Raw genomic sequence first — 14,326 nt, forward strand, 5'->3', positions numbered from 1 at the left:
AAACGCTGCGACTTTGTTCAGAGATCTTTTCAGTGATCCAGCATAGGATAACCCTGCAAAGTAAAAGTGACAGCCATTTAATGTTGAAATGGGTGGCTTACCCTCTGATAACAAAAAGTGTGACTAAACCTATTGATGTATTGATGACACCATATGTGGCCATACCATCTAATATTGCTCTTCCATTGTCCTGCTTAATTTCCTGGGACTCTGGCTGCCACCATACACCTTTATGCTGAGTAAGCACAGCTAAATGGGTTACTCTTGCATGTAAATTGACATAGTAAATGAGCTTGTAAAAATGAAGTTGAATGCCTCAGGAAACTGCTCTTCTTTTTTCTGCACAGCTTTTATAATTCAAGAGGTTGCTCCCTTAAAATTAACTTGCTTACCGGTGGGTTAGGCTTATATTTTTTTGGCTTAAGAATTCACATTCCTGTCTCTGTGTAACAAAGACCCATAATGTGACAGGAAGAATCTCCAGGCTATCTCTACTTGAATACTGTTTAAAAAATATTATGAAAGCTTTGGTGAGGTGTAATCTATAAAAAATTATTAGGGTTGTTTCCTTGAATTAATATTCTGATTTTTCTTGATGGATCCATAACAGGGACTACAGGCACACTCTGAAATGAGTTCTTTCCAAACAAGTTTTAGTTTACACTTAAATAAAGATTATAGAAAGCCTGTATGCTTACTAAACATGTTTTAAAGTGTTGAACTTTCTGCTCTGAACTTCTGCTCTTTTCTGCTTTCTAGTAGGTGCAGATGGTAACACTCAGTACATTCTTCATAGTGAAGACCTATGCTGGGTCTTCACAGAAGGTTTCTATCTGACCATGAAGCATGTTTTCAGCATGCAGGATTTTCAGAAGGGGAAGGATTTTATGAAAACCAAGTAAACAGAAGGATGCTGGGGATGGACTCTTCATCAGGGACTGTAGTGACAGGACAAGGGGTAATGGGTTCAAACTTAAACAGGGGAAGTTTAGATTGGATATGAGGAAGAAATTCTTTACTGAGAGGGTGGTGAGGCACTGGAATGGGTTGCCAAGAGAGGTTGTGAATGCCATAATGAGATGCTTTCCTGACAGACATGAAACATATTTCCAGCAGTGGAAAAGTGACTGCAAATCTTATGTTCCAAATGGACGAAAATAGTTTTTAGACAGGAACTGAAATGTCCTTTCAGTAACTACAGACAAAGACTGTTTCCTCACACACAGTGTTTCTACGAATTCTACCTTATGAGAATTTTCCAATCAAAAGCTAATTCAGATGATAAAAGTATTGAAGAACTTACTGACAACAAAAGAAGTTTAATTAACAGTACCGTGACAGTTATCGCAAAATCCTCACCTTAATATTCTACAGATTAGCATTTCTTTGGAGTGGAAGTCATAATCATAAAGAACACTGAGGGCAAAAGAACTAATTTACCCTATGCTGTTTTCTCGCACAGGCCCCAAGCAGTATTTCTTCAGGGCATACTGGGATTCCTGCTCTCTGATTTCTCTCACTGCAAACTGTTTACAGCAGAAACTGGATAAAGATGCCTTTGTAATATCCCCTGTGTAAAAACATAATTTGGCGCACCTGTGTCTAAGACAAGATCCATTTTTATTTAATAAATATCTTAATTACTATCATAGGTCTTCATGGGTCAAACATTCATGGAAGCATGTACGTAATTACAGTGAGTACTCAAATCTGCACTCGGAGCAGGGTATGTGTGAGAAGTGGTGTGTTCCTAAAAAAAACCATTTATTTTTCTAATAATAGGATATAAAAATTCCATAGGAAGAGCTTTCCCTAAATTAAGTTCAGATTTGAAATCATGTATATCAATCCAGATGTTAAAAAGTTAAATAACAGTGATTTAATAAGCAATTTCATGACATTTGACTGACCAGCTTTAAGTGATTTCTTCCACAGCACTAAACATAGCTAATGTTACTTAATAAAAGTGAATTTAAAATACATCATAGCCCACAACTTCTCTGTTTACCTGAACTGTGACTAAGAATGTATTTTTTTAAAAGCAAAAGAACAGGATATGCAAAAAATCGCCAGCTGTTAAAAGACAGCTGTACTTCAAAATAAAATATCCCTAGTGGCTTCTTGATGTAAGCAACTCAGATGTAGCAGTGCACACATTACCAGAATCAAAAAGGATTTAATAATTTGTTTAAATTACTTCATCTACTAATACTTTATTCTTCCTTTAAGGAACAAACAGAATAGGCTCATTTGGGAATTCTTTTCCCTCTGTTTCTGTATTACTTACATACAGGTTTTAGTAAAACATAAACTCTTTATGTATTGAAGCTTATTTTTACATCGACTTTCAAAGGACTGTAAAATTCAAGGCTTAGGACAAGTTACACCAGAGGCAATTCAAAGCCATTTTACTAGCTACCAGTAAGTGCTCAACAAGAGGACAAAGGAAAAAGAAGGGTATATCAAAGGTTATCACAACTCTTTCATGCAGTCATGGGTAGTATAATACATTCACACAATGCCTCTGCACTAAACGCTGTCAGGAGTAAATCACAAAGCCCACCACATTGATTTCCATCACCAGCCTGACACCACTAATGCATGTACGTCTTCATTAATATTATTTTATTGCCAGTGGCTATTTAAAAAGAAACGCAGGAGAATGTAACACTGCATGTGGATCATTAGCTTTTAGTTACTATCCTAATGCCCTACACCAGCAAATGAAGTGTAAAAATAGCCTGCAGCCTCTGCCACCTGCTTCCCAGCCACTGTCCAGTGGTTGATATTTGGACTCTTTTTTTCATGCAGCTGGTCTTCTACTTAGAAGCAGCCCCACTTTCCGTTCCTGGGGAACCACCATGAAATGTCATTTATCATGGCTATAGCAAAGGCCATTAATCTTTTTTTTTTTCTTTCCCTCCTAAATGGAAGAAATAGCTGTGCTTTCTACCTCAATATTATTTAAATATTTAGTGAAGTGGCTGCCTACGTTTGTCATCATGTGGATCATCAATAAGGACACAGGAGTGCACACGCTATCAACCATAAGGACATAATGCCAGTAATTGCATAAAAATGCTAATGCTACAAATACACTTTTGATAACAAATTACCAAATTATCTTGGAATATGATGGTAGGTAGGTTTCTCCGTGCCTCCCTTCCTCCCACTCTGGGAAGCCACTAAGTGGTTTTAATGTAATTATGGCCCAGCTATGTACAGCCATTGTATAAATAAAGCCCCAAGCCTGCCTATGCTCCAGCAGAGCATACTATTAGGTGTGCCAAATAAGCATAAGTGACCTCAACATGCAACTGCACCTCCTGCAATTAATCTGGAAGCACTGTCTCAGATAACCCAGCAAAGTGTAGAAGTAAAAACCTAAAGCTCTTTTGTAACACACAATATACATTTGCTCTATTCTGATTTCTAATATGGCAGTAGCTGAGCCTCTACATGAATTCCTGCCATGTGAAAGAAACTATTGCTAGGACTTTTTTCTAAGCTTTTCATAGCTCTCCAGTGGGTACAGGGCAGCAAAAATTTTGTAAGGGCTATAGATCTTGTAACAGAGCAGTATGATGTTTTTAATTTGAAGCAGAACTCACCACCTCTATCTCTGAGCACCTGAATCTTTTTCAGACCTATGTGAAATACTCTGTAAAAGAGTACATCATTTATTGGTATCATTTAAGACATAATTATTGTGTTCTTCCCCAGTATTCCTGCATCATTTTTGTCAGGACACAACATAATGACCTGGAATGCTGACACGGCATTTTATGTTCTTCTTTGATCTTCCCTGCTGTCCATGTAATTTGAATATAAACATATGATTATGAAAGAAATACTTAGTCTGCATTTACAGTAAGTTTGAAATGCTTCTATTAGCTGCATGGCTTAATTTGATCTCTGTCACAGCAACACCACATAACTTAACTGGACTCTTTAATAGCTCTTTTACTAAAAATCATTATGGGGAGGGGCATTAAAAGATCTATTTTTGACAAACTACTGAACTTTTGAGTGAATTATTTTTCTTTGTGGAATAAGTTTCAGTGAGAATCAAAAATGTTTTAAACTCCTTTGTTCAGTTAAAAAACCCCAACAAAGCAAAGAAAACAAACCAACGAAAAAAATCCCTTCATTTCAAAGTGCAGTAATTTTTAGAATTGGTGTTTTTTAAAAAATAATTTTCCAATGTCTCTTTTGACTAAAGAAGCACCTTAGAGTTTCTTTACACCTTTCCATATATTCTCTCATTCTCTTTGTACTTTACAAATTGAGACAATCATCTACACACATAAACACATGGAACTCTCAAGAACTGAACACACATAGACTGAACTTTAAGTAAATGAGGGGAAAGAACTATTTATGTCTCCCAGCTATTTTCATCTTCTGATGTAGCTGTCCTGCCTCACCCTATGCAAGTCAAGGTATAGACTGGAAAAGAGGCCACTGCAGCATGTCAGGAGCAGATGGGACGTGGAGCTCACATACAGTTTGTGAAGATACCAGGTTGAGCCTGATCTTTGGGAAAACAGGATGGGTTTAGGATAGCCAAGAAGCTGAGATGCAGGGGGAAATTATTTTCTATCTGTGAGGTGAAGAATGGTTTGAAGAAAACTACACAGCTGATACAGAAGATGCTGCCTTTGCCTCTGGTTCAGTTGCAATATCACAACATTCACATTTGGAGAAGTTTGTTCACCCGCTTTTTTTCTGCCTCTTAGTTCATCTACCCTTACAGGTCAAGGAACTAAAGCAGCCAGAGGCCCAGTTATATTAAACACTCTCTTCAGTATTAGATATTCTAGTATTTATACTCTGTAACCCCTTCAAATGAAATAATCCTGCAGCTTCTTACTCCTTGCCCCCAGGAGCCAAGACTTAACTGTGCTATGGGAACAAACAAGATGAGATTTTCAGGAAAATGCAGCTTTTCATCCCACATTCTCTGATCTTGGCTAAAGACTAAACACAACCCAGTCATGCTTAGTTCCCTTCCTCAGCAAAAAAATGTTCCTGATAGGTAATCAGTTTCAGTACCACTTTGAAAGATTACCTTGACAAATACTGTTCACTCACCATATGAAAACACAAGGTCCTTTCAACCTTATCTTATGGTTACCTCTGGATTCTAACATAATCATTATTCTGCATTTATGTTGAAAGACATTTCAGCAAGCCACAAAAAAAGCATTATATTTTTCTGAAACTTGCTCAGTATATTTATCTTTTTTTTTCTCAAATGAAATGAGTTGTATAAACCTAAAAAGTCAAATACATAATAAAAAAATAATGCCTTCTGGAGCATGAACTTTGTAAGGAAAAGTATTTTTTCCACATTTCTGTTTCTTGAATCAACATGCATTGCTTCCAGTAACACAGTTGAAGCTCTTACTAATTATAGAATTTGTACAGATTACAGAGATCCTGTGACCTGAAAACCTACAGGATAAACAAAGAACCTCCACCTTGGTCAGAAAACCAAACACCTTCTTTCTTTAACACAATACTAAATGATACAAATAGGATACAAAAAGGAGCAAGGTGCCGTATATTGTACACATCAAATTGCCCTTTCAAACCTGCAGGCCTAAATAAAATCCATAGGTTTGAAAGAAAGCTATTCAGTGATGTGCCGTACTGATTTACTACTAACAAGTACAGTAGATTCATCCATCCAGAGAATCCTGGGTTTGTCCTTGCTACAGCTGGGCATGGTAAAGGTCTATCTTCTGCAAAACAAGTATCCTATCATATCGTATCGATGTATCACATTATGACTACAAAAGTCAAGCAACAACTCAGTCTCTTGCAAGGCACCAATGGCTCTTCTACTTGTGTGTCAACAGCAGGTACCAGCAGCCAAACAGTGAGCTGGCAGGGGGGATTCCTTTAGGAAGATACTGAGTGGACCACAAAGATTACACAAGTTTTTTTAACCTGTACCACTAATCCTGTGATATATTTATTTTACACATATAAAAAAAATCATAGCTAAAACACCTACATAGAGTTCTGCGTAAGGATTCTATACCTACCACATGTCAAGGCAGGTGGAATATTCTGTTGATCCCAGAAGGACATCTGGAGGCCTGTACCATAGAGTTACCACTTCATTGGAATATGTATGGCTGGGAACTGATTTAGCTCTTGCAAGACCTGTGAGGTAAATGCAAATAAATTAATGCAAACAAAACAAAGAAATCGTCTGCTGTATAGTTATGATCCTAAAAGAACATATGAGCAAACATCACATAACATGACAGCATGTTGAAAGCGTTTTTATTTCTAGTATTTGAATAAGATACTTAATGAAATAACATGGTAGCATCTATCATTTAGTACCTAGCTAAACAGACCTGTGAATATTATGAAGGAATAATAAAACATGATTCTCATAATGACAATCACAGGCCCAGGAGAGATGCAAAGATACACTATGGTATACCTAAATGAAAGACAGATAAACAAAGATTTTGATTTCCATTAACTGTTCATCCTTAGGCATTGATAGTCTTCCATTTCAATGTTATTTAGAAAAAGAGAATGAAAAGTAAACTCCCAGGCAAATAGTGCCACAGATGAGATTTGTTTTCTTTTTTTAAGGGGAGCCTAAGGAAACCTTCCACAGTTTAGACTGAAAACCCCAGCTTGCTTATTCAAGTTTATATTTGAAAGCAGTAGAAACACTTATACATTACCATTTAAATAAATATTAATATTGCAGTAATGCTTTAGAAACTGTTATGTGTAAAATTCTTTTCTCTCAACAAATGTATATTGGCAGTGCACCAACCTCAGAAGCAGAAATCATTTCAATGAAATCTGTGGCCTACTAAAAATATACTGTTTACAATAATTGTCTTTTAAGCTTGTCAAGTCATTTAAAAGAATTTATATTGCTACACAACCATAATATGTCTCATGTGAAATTGGAAATATTTTAGAAGAGACCCTCATATGCTGAAAAAAACCAGTAGAGAGCATACTTTTTTAACAGTTCTCCTACAGAAGCCCCTCTCATCCAGGAAAGGGGAAAAGATTTTCAGGGCTATGGTGACTGTTCCCATCATGGGCCTGCAAACACCTTTTCCAAATAATTTGCTCCTACTTGCCATCTTGAGACTACTTGCTCCCCTGCTTGGGAACACTGGACATGCACAGGTAATGGAAAACAGGAAAATGCACTAGCGGGGATTTTTGTGTCTTCCCAAACAAACAACTACTTATTTCCCTTTCACAAAACAAATGAAATTACTCAAACAGAATTTCATGTATTACACCTTACAGAAACCAAAAAGCAAAGGCATACACTCACAAAGAAATATGCAACATAAGAATTCACATAAGGGCAGATGAGAATCCTTTACACCTTTATTCTTAATACATTGAAGGAGCTATTTAATCTCAGTGAATATATCTCCATAGTAATGATGGCAAATCTTGCCAGTCGATTGCATTATCAGCTGATTATAGCAATTAGACCGGTGTAGGGGAATAATTTGACTTGTATTCCACAATTCAATCTAAAAAAAAAAATAAAATTCAAATATTAATAACCTTTTTTGTTTTTAGTTTTCAGACTTCCATCTCTTTTACGTTTGTGCACTTGGCCACCAGCTTCCCGAATAACTTGGCTCATGACTCAGAGGAAGGTCACACTCAGGCTCTGCATTGCCTGAGGCTCCAGATTAATGGGTTTGCTTCCAGGAGATCAGAAACCACCAAATGTTCTAACTGGTAAGAAAAATTCTTTTTCCTAGCCCAGAGATACATTAACAAGTCCAAGTTTCTGAGCATCTATGTCCCATGTAACTAAACTAAAACAGCAGTTCCTGAATTTGTGGATACAGACCTAATATTATTAAGCTAAATAAAAATTACGAAAGGATTTGAGAAGCCTGGAGGGTCAATGCCTCCACTTCTTCTTTGCCTGTCAGAGGCCCTGTTTAGTCTTGCCGGAGAAAGGCTGAATTTGGTTGCAAATTATTTCCTCTTTAATCTTCTACCTAACTTTGACAGAAGAAAAGATATAAGCAGGCAGGGGAAAGGTATTTTTAAGAAGCCAGAAACATCATGTGATTTGGAGGAAACTTCAAAAAAACTTCAGAGCTTGTGGGGTTAAAAATGAACTCAGGTTTCCATGACACAAAGTCCTTGGTCCACACACTCAAGAAATCTCCCGTGGAGGGAGGAATGAGTACCCAACTTGCTATACCAGACATCACACTGCACACAATACAATATACATGCTTGACTGACAGTTTCTGCCACTTTACTGGCCAGTATGGAGTTTTGCAAGTGCTATAGTTAGCCTAAGTACACCTTTCCTCCTCTCGTGTGACTGTTCAGCATGGAGACAGGGAGACAGTCCTCCCATCTTGCTGGGACTGCTGCTTACCCTGTTTCCTCATCCCATTGCTTCTAGATCTCTTCTGCCTCTAATCCCTTCCAGGTTAACTAAAATCCCTCCAATTTTCAAAGGATGGCCCTTTTGGGTTAATCCCAGCCTGTTCAACAACTAAATGTTTTTCTTTATCCTGCTCTTCACTCCCAAAACACCATGAAAAACTCATTTGAGGTAAGCTGCTACATCTGGTTTCTCAGTTATAAAAGGATCAGTACTGGAATGGAGAAAGTCATAAACAAAACAAGCAAGTCAGGGCCATAAGCTCGATCAGACAGCATCATCAGCTTTAAGAGGTTTATGGGTACAGGCCATGTTTTAAGTTGTGACCAACTGGTTTCCTAGTTGAGCATATACACTACTTTGGAAACTAAATAGCCCAATGGAAAGCAGGAATGAACAACTGAGACTAAAATTTGGCAGTCAATCACTGCCCCTTTGCAGAACTGAAAGGACCTGAATTAAGCTTATGCCTCAGAGGAGTTGCTCTCCCTCAGGGAGAGAGCAAGGGCAAGGTTTGCTTTTCCTGAATAACACTAGAGGTAAAGAAAGCATTTGCAATTATGAACACTTTCACTTCAAGACTCAAAATTAAAGCAAATGTCTCTCATCACACTTAAAGCATGAAAAAATACCCTCATCTTTCAGACATATTTACAGTTTTAAAAGAATGCTATCAAAACATATATATGAAACAGTAACAAGATACTGCATTTCTTGTTTTGATGCTCCAGATGCAAATAGATGACAGTTATCCCGGTTGGGTTTTTTTCCAGATACCCTTCTGCAAGAAAAATTTGCTACATATTTTATACCCTTTTGCATACCCAAATATGCTTACTCATGCAAAATTTATTTAACCACATCCTTCAAGTGAAAGAAAACTGAAAGGTAGGATTAATTAGCACAGCATGCTCGATCACTTTCTTTAAGGGTTCCCTGTCTGTTTCCATGGTTACACTACAGGAAGAATGACAATCTCATTTTAAAAAGACAGAGCTTATGGGGGACCATCAAAACTTCAAACCTTAATGACCCATGTGCATAAAAGCCAAAAGGTAAAAGGAGAGATGACCAGGTTGAGTACCTAATATTTACATATTGCTGCTTGAGCACTTTTTTGCCTCGGAAGGTAGAGGGAGGACCTCCCGACAAGAAATAAACTCCCCCCTGGTTCCTGTGTCTTCTGAAAGATAAAAGGTCAACACATGTCCTGCTGTTACAGCCTGATTTTGAGAGAAGGAAGCCAAGCATAAGGCCCAGTTATTAAAAGTCAAGCTGCATCAGAGCCACTGGGGAACTTGTGTGTACTTATAGGAAGAACAGACACTGCTTTATGTTCTCTAGGAACTTACTTCTTTGGGCATTATTTATCCAAGCTGAAAGAAGAAACCGTTCTGATGTATTACGGGCTGCAAGACTTGCACAACAGCATCTACCTGTGCTGTGACACAAACCACAACTCTCTTTTAACTCATTCATTATACAACAGCTACAATGCCCTGTATTTAAAATACAGAGCAAATGATCTCTGCCTATGTATGTATATGTCTTTAACACACAAAACCTCCTGCTGCCTCCTACTCTGAATTAAAAAAAAAAAAAAAAAAAAAACAAAAAAAAAAAAAAAAAAAAAAAAAAAAAAAAACAAAAAAAAAACCAAGAAGCTTTTTCCTTCCTTGGTAAACACAATTTTCTCTGCTTTGTCTGCCTTTATCTTTTATGTCAGACTCAGAGGTTGTATCTGATTTTACCTAGCATCAGTTGTTGACAAAATACATGGCACTGGTTTATCACTGTAATTTTTAAATTGCATTTGGCTTTTATAAGATGCTGTAGCTATATCCAGACTCAAGACCTATTCAATACACACACCTTTGCCTACACAAGCACAAATATTAATATTTGATATCTCTTTAGCTGCAGGACAGCTTTCTAGTCAAGTTCGTATGACAATCAGGAAGCCTTTGTTCACCGCAAATATGATTCTGCAAATGAGGAAACCAGTCATGTCTGCAAAAAACAAGGTCTGCCAACCATGTGCATGGTTTCCCTTTCCACTATACCTTAAATGTGCTGAGCTATTTACTATTCTGATTGGGATATATCTAAAAGGGCTGTAGTAAGGAGTACTGAAAAAAAAGGAGGGGGGAGTGAGCAAGCGGCTGCATGGTTCTGGGTTGCCGGCTGAAACTGTGTGGCTAACTTGCCAACTGGCTTAAACCATGACAGTTCTACTCCCCTCTCCACTCCTGGAGGTTTGGGGAGGAGAATCAAAAGAATGTAACTCCCACAGGTTGAGATAAGAACAGTCCAGTAACTAAGGTATAACACAAACCACTACTGCTACCATCAATAATAATAATTATAAGGGAAATAACAAGGGAAGAGAATACAATACCACCCACCAAAAACGAGTCCGACTGAGCAGCGTGTGCCCTTCCATGTAACTCCCAGTTACATCCCCGGGCATGACGTGCTGTGGTATGGAATACCTCTTTGGCTAGTTTGGGTCAGGTGTCCTGTCCCTGCTTCCTCCCGACTTCCCACCCTCCCTGGCAGAGCATGAGACTCACAAAGTCCTTGGTCAGGGTAAACATTCTGACCAGCAACTGAAAACATCGGTTTTATCAGTATTATCCCCAGGCCAAAAGTCAAAACCACAGCCCTGCACCAGCTACTAAGAAGGAGAAAAAATGACTGCTGCTGCTGAACTCAGGACACACCTCTATTAGTTGTTCTAATAAAAGATCATTTTTGCCTGCAAATCTTGTCTCATGTGTGTCTTCAGGCAGTCACTTACAGTACCGCAGATGATAATTACTCTGGTTTGTGAATGGGACTCAACTGTCATTTTGACAAACACAAGTTACAGAAAGGAGAGATACAGAAATACTTTTTCTGCTACTTAGAAAGAATGACTCTAACTGTCATGAAAAGTATTTTTCTTTTTTTCAACAAATCCAGCATCTTTCTGAACCACCCGAAGCATCGTAAAGAATGAGAAAGTGGAATAGGAGGAAGAGCTCAGCTGTTGGTGGTACATTGAAAGATCATTTTGATTAGTTTGACTGATAGCCACCCTAGCTATAAAGCTGTTTATTTCCCTGCTTTAAAATCCTTATAAAATCTTTCTAATACATTTTGAAAAAGCCCATTGATGCTGAACATGTATCATAGCTGCCAAATTCATTCATTGTCTATTAGCAGAAAGAAATACACTTAAAATTCAGTTCCAATCAAAAAGTGGTATGGAAGTGCAGAAGAAACAAATGTCCCACTTTTAACACCAGAAAAATGTATGTATTCCCATGGCCTTCTGGGTCAGCGTGAATATGTTCTATTGCCTCTGCTAGTCTGGAAGCAGAAAAATAACAGTGTGGGCAGGAAAAAGAAACAATCTGCACCAACGCTGTAAACATTCACACAGATGCAAAAGCTAACAGAACTCAAGAACAGCAAACAATTTCACATCAAAGATAACTTCTGCATTACTGAAAAGACCTGGACTCATTACGGATATGGTATACGTGCCCACAATCCCTTAACAGTTGATTGATTTAAATCTTGCTTTCCAGATTCTGGATTTTTACTTAATAATGCTCTGTTTGTTGTCTCACAAAAAACCTGTATGAAGATGATACCTTCTGCTCCTTACAGTGTCCCAGCATGAGCACACTGCTTTGCTAACAAAGCAGTAAGAGAAAATGTCAGAACTACTCATTCCAGCTATGTGAAGTTATCAGGTTTGAAGTAAAGAGTTAACAATGGCTGAACAGATGGTTTTAAATTTGGAAGATCTGCAGAGCACTGGGATAAAGTTCTGGAAAGGACAAACAGGGAGAAAATAATTCTTCATTGAAAGTGAGAGGTAATGTGTCTCAGGATATTTTAATGTTCCTTGAGAAAAAGAGAAAAACTGGGAAGCAGCTATGAATGAATGAGCTCAATACTGGACAATGATTTGACTTTAGGATAGAATAATAATAGTGAAAAAATTATATGTGGACTTTTAAGACATATGAATTATGAACTTGCTGAAGACAAGGAAGGTGACAGACACTTTCCTAAAGTTTTGAGGTATAAATGTTTTACTGTCATTAGAATTTTCCCCTAAAAAAAATCAAACGAATTCAGAAAAGAAGCGTTGGGGAGAAGCGCTGTATGGAGACAAACTGAGAGCTATGGATGTCCAGTTTTGGGAAGTATAATAGTCCATCAAGTACCGACCACAGAAGTTAACAACCTGCTGCAGTGTATGAAGTTAACAATTCACTATGATCCCTCTTTATACAAATAAAAGCAGGGCTGCAAGAGCTGTTTTTGGATTACTCCATCCGGAGTTCAAGTAAAAATGAGCCAACCCCTATCGACTGGTACCGTGGTGTCTTACACCACTTGATAAAAGTGCAGTAGGTGCTTGGTATATTGGTTATTGCACAGGCTAAATACAACACACGAGTAAAGAAAAAAATATGCTTGCTCTGTGCTGTGCAAGACTTACTTTGTTAAAAAAATAATTGTTTACATAAACTGTCTTCCCTTTGTTAGGGTGTTAAGAGGACTGGATACATAACAGATTCAAGCTCATTGTATACAGGACAGCAGTACCATTTAAATCCTTCTAGATTAATGCTGTATTAGATCTGACAGCTGAAGAACTGTTAAATAAGCACAATTTGGTGCTACTGTAGTGATTCAGAGTTATCCAAACAGAAATGCAAAAGCTAAATTTCACCAAAAGGTTTATACTCCAACATCTTGACTGACCATACAATGTTGGCAGTGGCAAGGTGAAGGCTTGCCACAGCGAAAAAATACTGCTCTCTCCATCTATTAATGGGGTCCATGACTCAGTGCAGTTAATCTGTGGAATGCTGATGAAAAGCAACAACAGTGACATGACCACTGGGATGTTACTCTATGGAGTGATTTATTGCAGTGGAATACTACAGCTTTGCTGATCTATCATTTCCCATCTAGAGTTAAAATATCTGGAGAACTTCAATAAAAAGAATACCTCAAGCCATGGTCAGCTACAGAAAGTGTAATCAAGTACCTGCAAATTTATTTACAAACAGATCAAATCCCAGGAACTGGCCTAGGATAGTTAATTGAACAAGACCAGGGTTACATGGAGAAGCAAGTATTTCAACAATATTAACATCTACAAACAAACAGTACTTTTGAAAAGAAGATCTAGCAACTATTTTATTTATAAATCAAACAAAACTGCCATTTGACATTACCCTGCTGGAGTGGAATTTGTGAATTTGAAAAACTGTCACCACATGGGTATTAAAACCATCAATTCTTCCAGTACAAGATCTGACTTATGTTTAAACAGCACGATTCTGCAACTAAGAGCTACCAACTCCTGGCACCTTTACTGCACAGCCAATGCAATCACATTTGATGTGCCTGCTTTCCAGCTAAGGTGTCACTTGAGCATCCATTTCTATGCTGCTTTATTTTTTTCCATTATCCAGGCTCATCTTTTGAACCACAGCTGCCTTGCCTGGCACAAACAGTTCTCTAGTGATCATGGAGTTTGAGCCAGGCTGCTTCTGGTACTCAAGCCACACTATTTATAGATAAGACAAATACTCAGCTGATTTTTGTCATTGCTTCAATATGTTATACTCTGCAGCTCACATATTTCCTTAACAGGTAAAACACAGTCTTGGCTGTTCTGTCAAAGAACTCCAGTAGGTTTTGCATGTATTATCACATTAGTACGTATATTCACATACTAGGTAACACCTACAGCATCTAAACCTACATTTGACTGCACTGGAGTAAGAGAAAAATGATCTGAAAACATCAGTACAATACAGGCAATGGTGTAAAGCTTAAAAAAAAAAAAAAAAAAACTATACAAGACTTAAAAATTTCCCTTTTAAA

General features: G+C 37.7%; 1 protein-coding gene across 1 annotated transcript in view; it reads right to left on the minus strand.

The window, feature by feature from the left end:
* Positions 1–14,326, minus strand: part of CDK14 (cyclin dependent kinase 14) — a gene marked incomplete at both ends in the record, with an annotated part of 264,713 nt that overhangs the window by 68,080 nt on the left and 182,307 nt on the right. The window contains one exon of the mRNA XM_080610617.1: positions 6,054–6,174. Within this exon, the coding sequence (XP_080466743.1) occupies positions 6,054–6,174 (121 nt within the window). The remainder of the gene's footprint in view (positions 1–6,053; positions 6,175–14,326) is intronic.

Source organism: Psittacula echo (genome assembly GCF_963264785.1).
Source record: "Psittacula echo genome assembly, chromosome: 2".
In the NCBI taxonomy this organism is placed as follows: Eukaryota; Metazoa; Chordata; class Aves; order Psittaciformes; family Psittacidae; genus Psittacula; species Psittacula echo.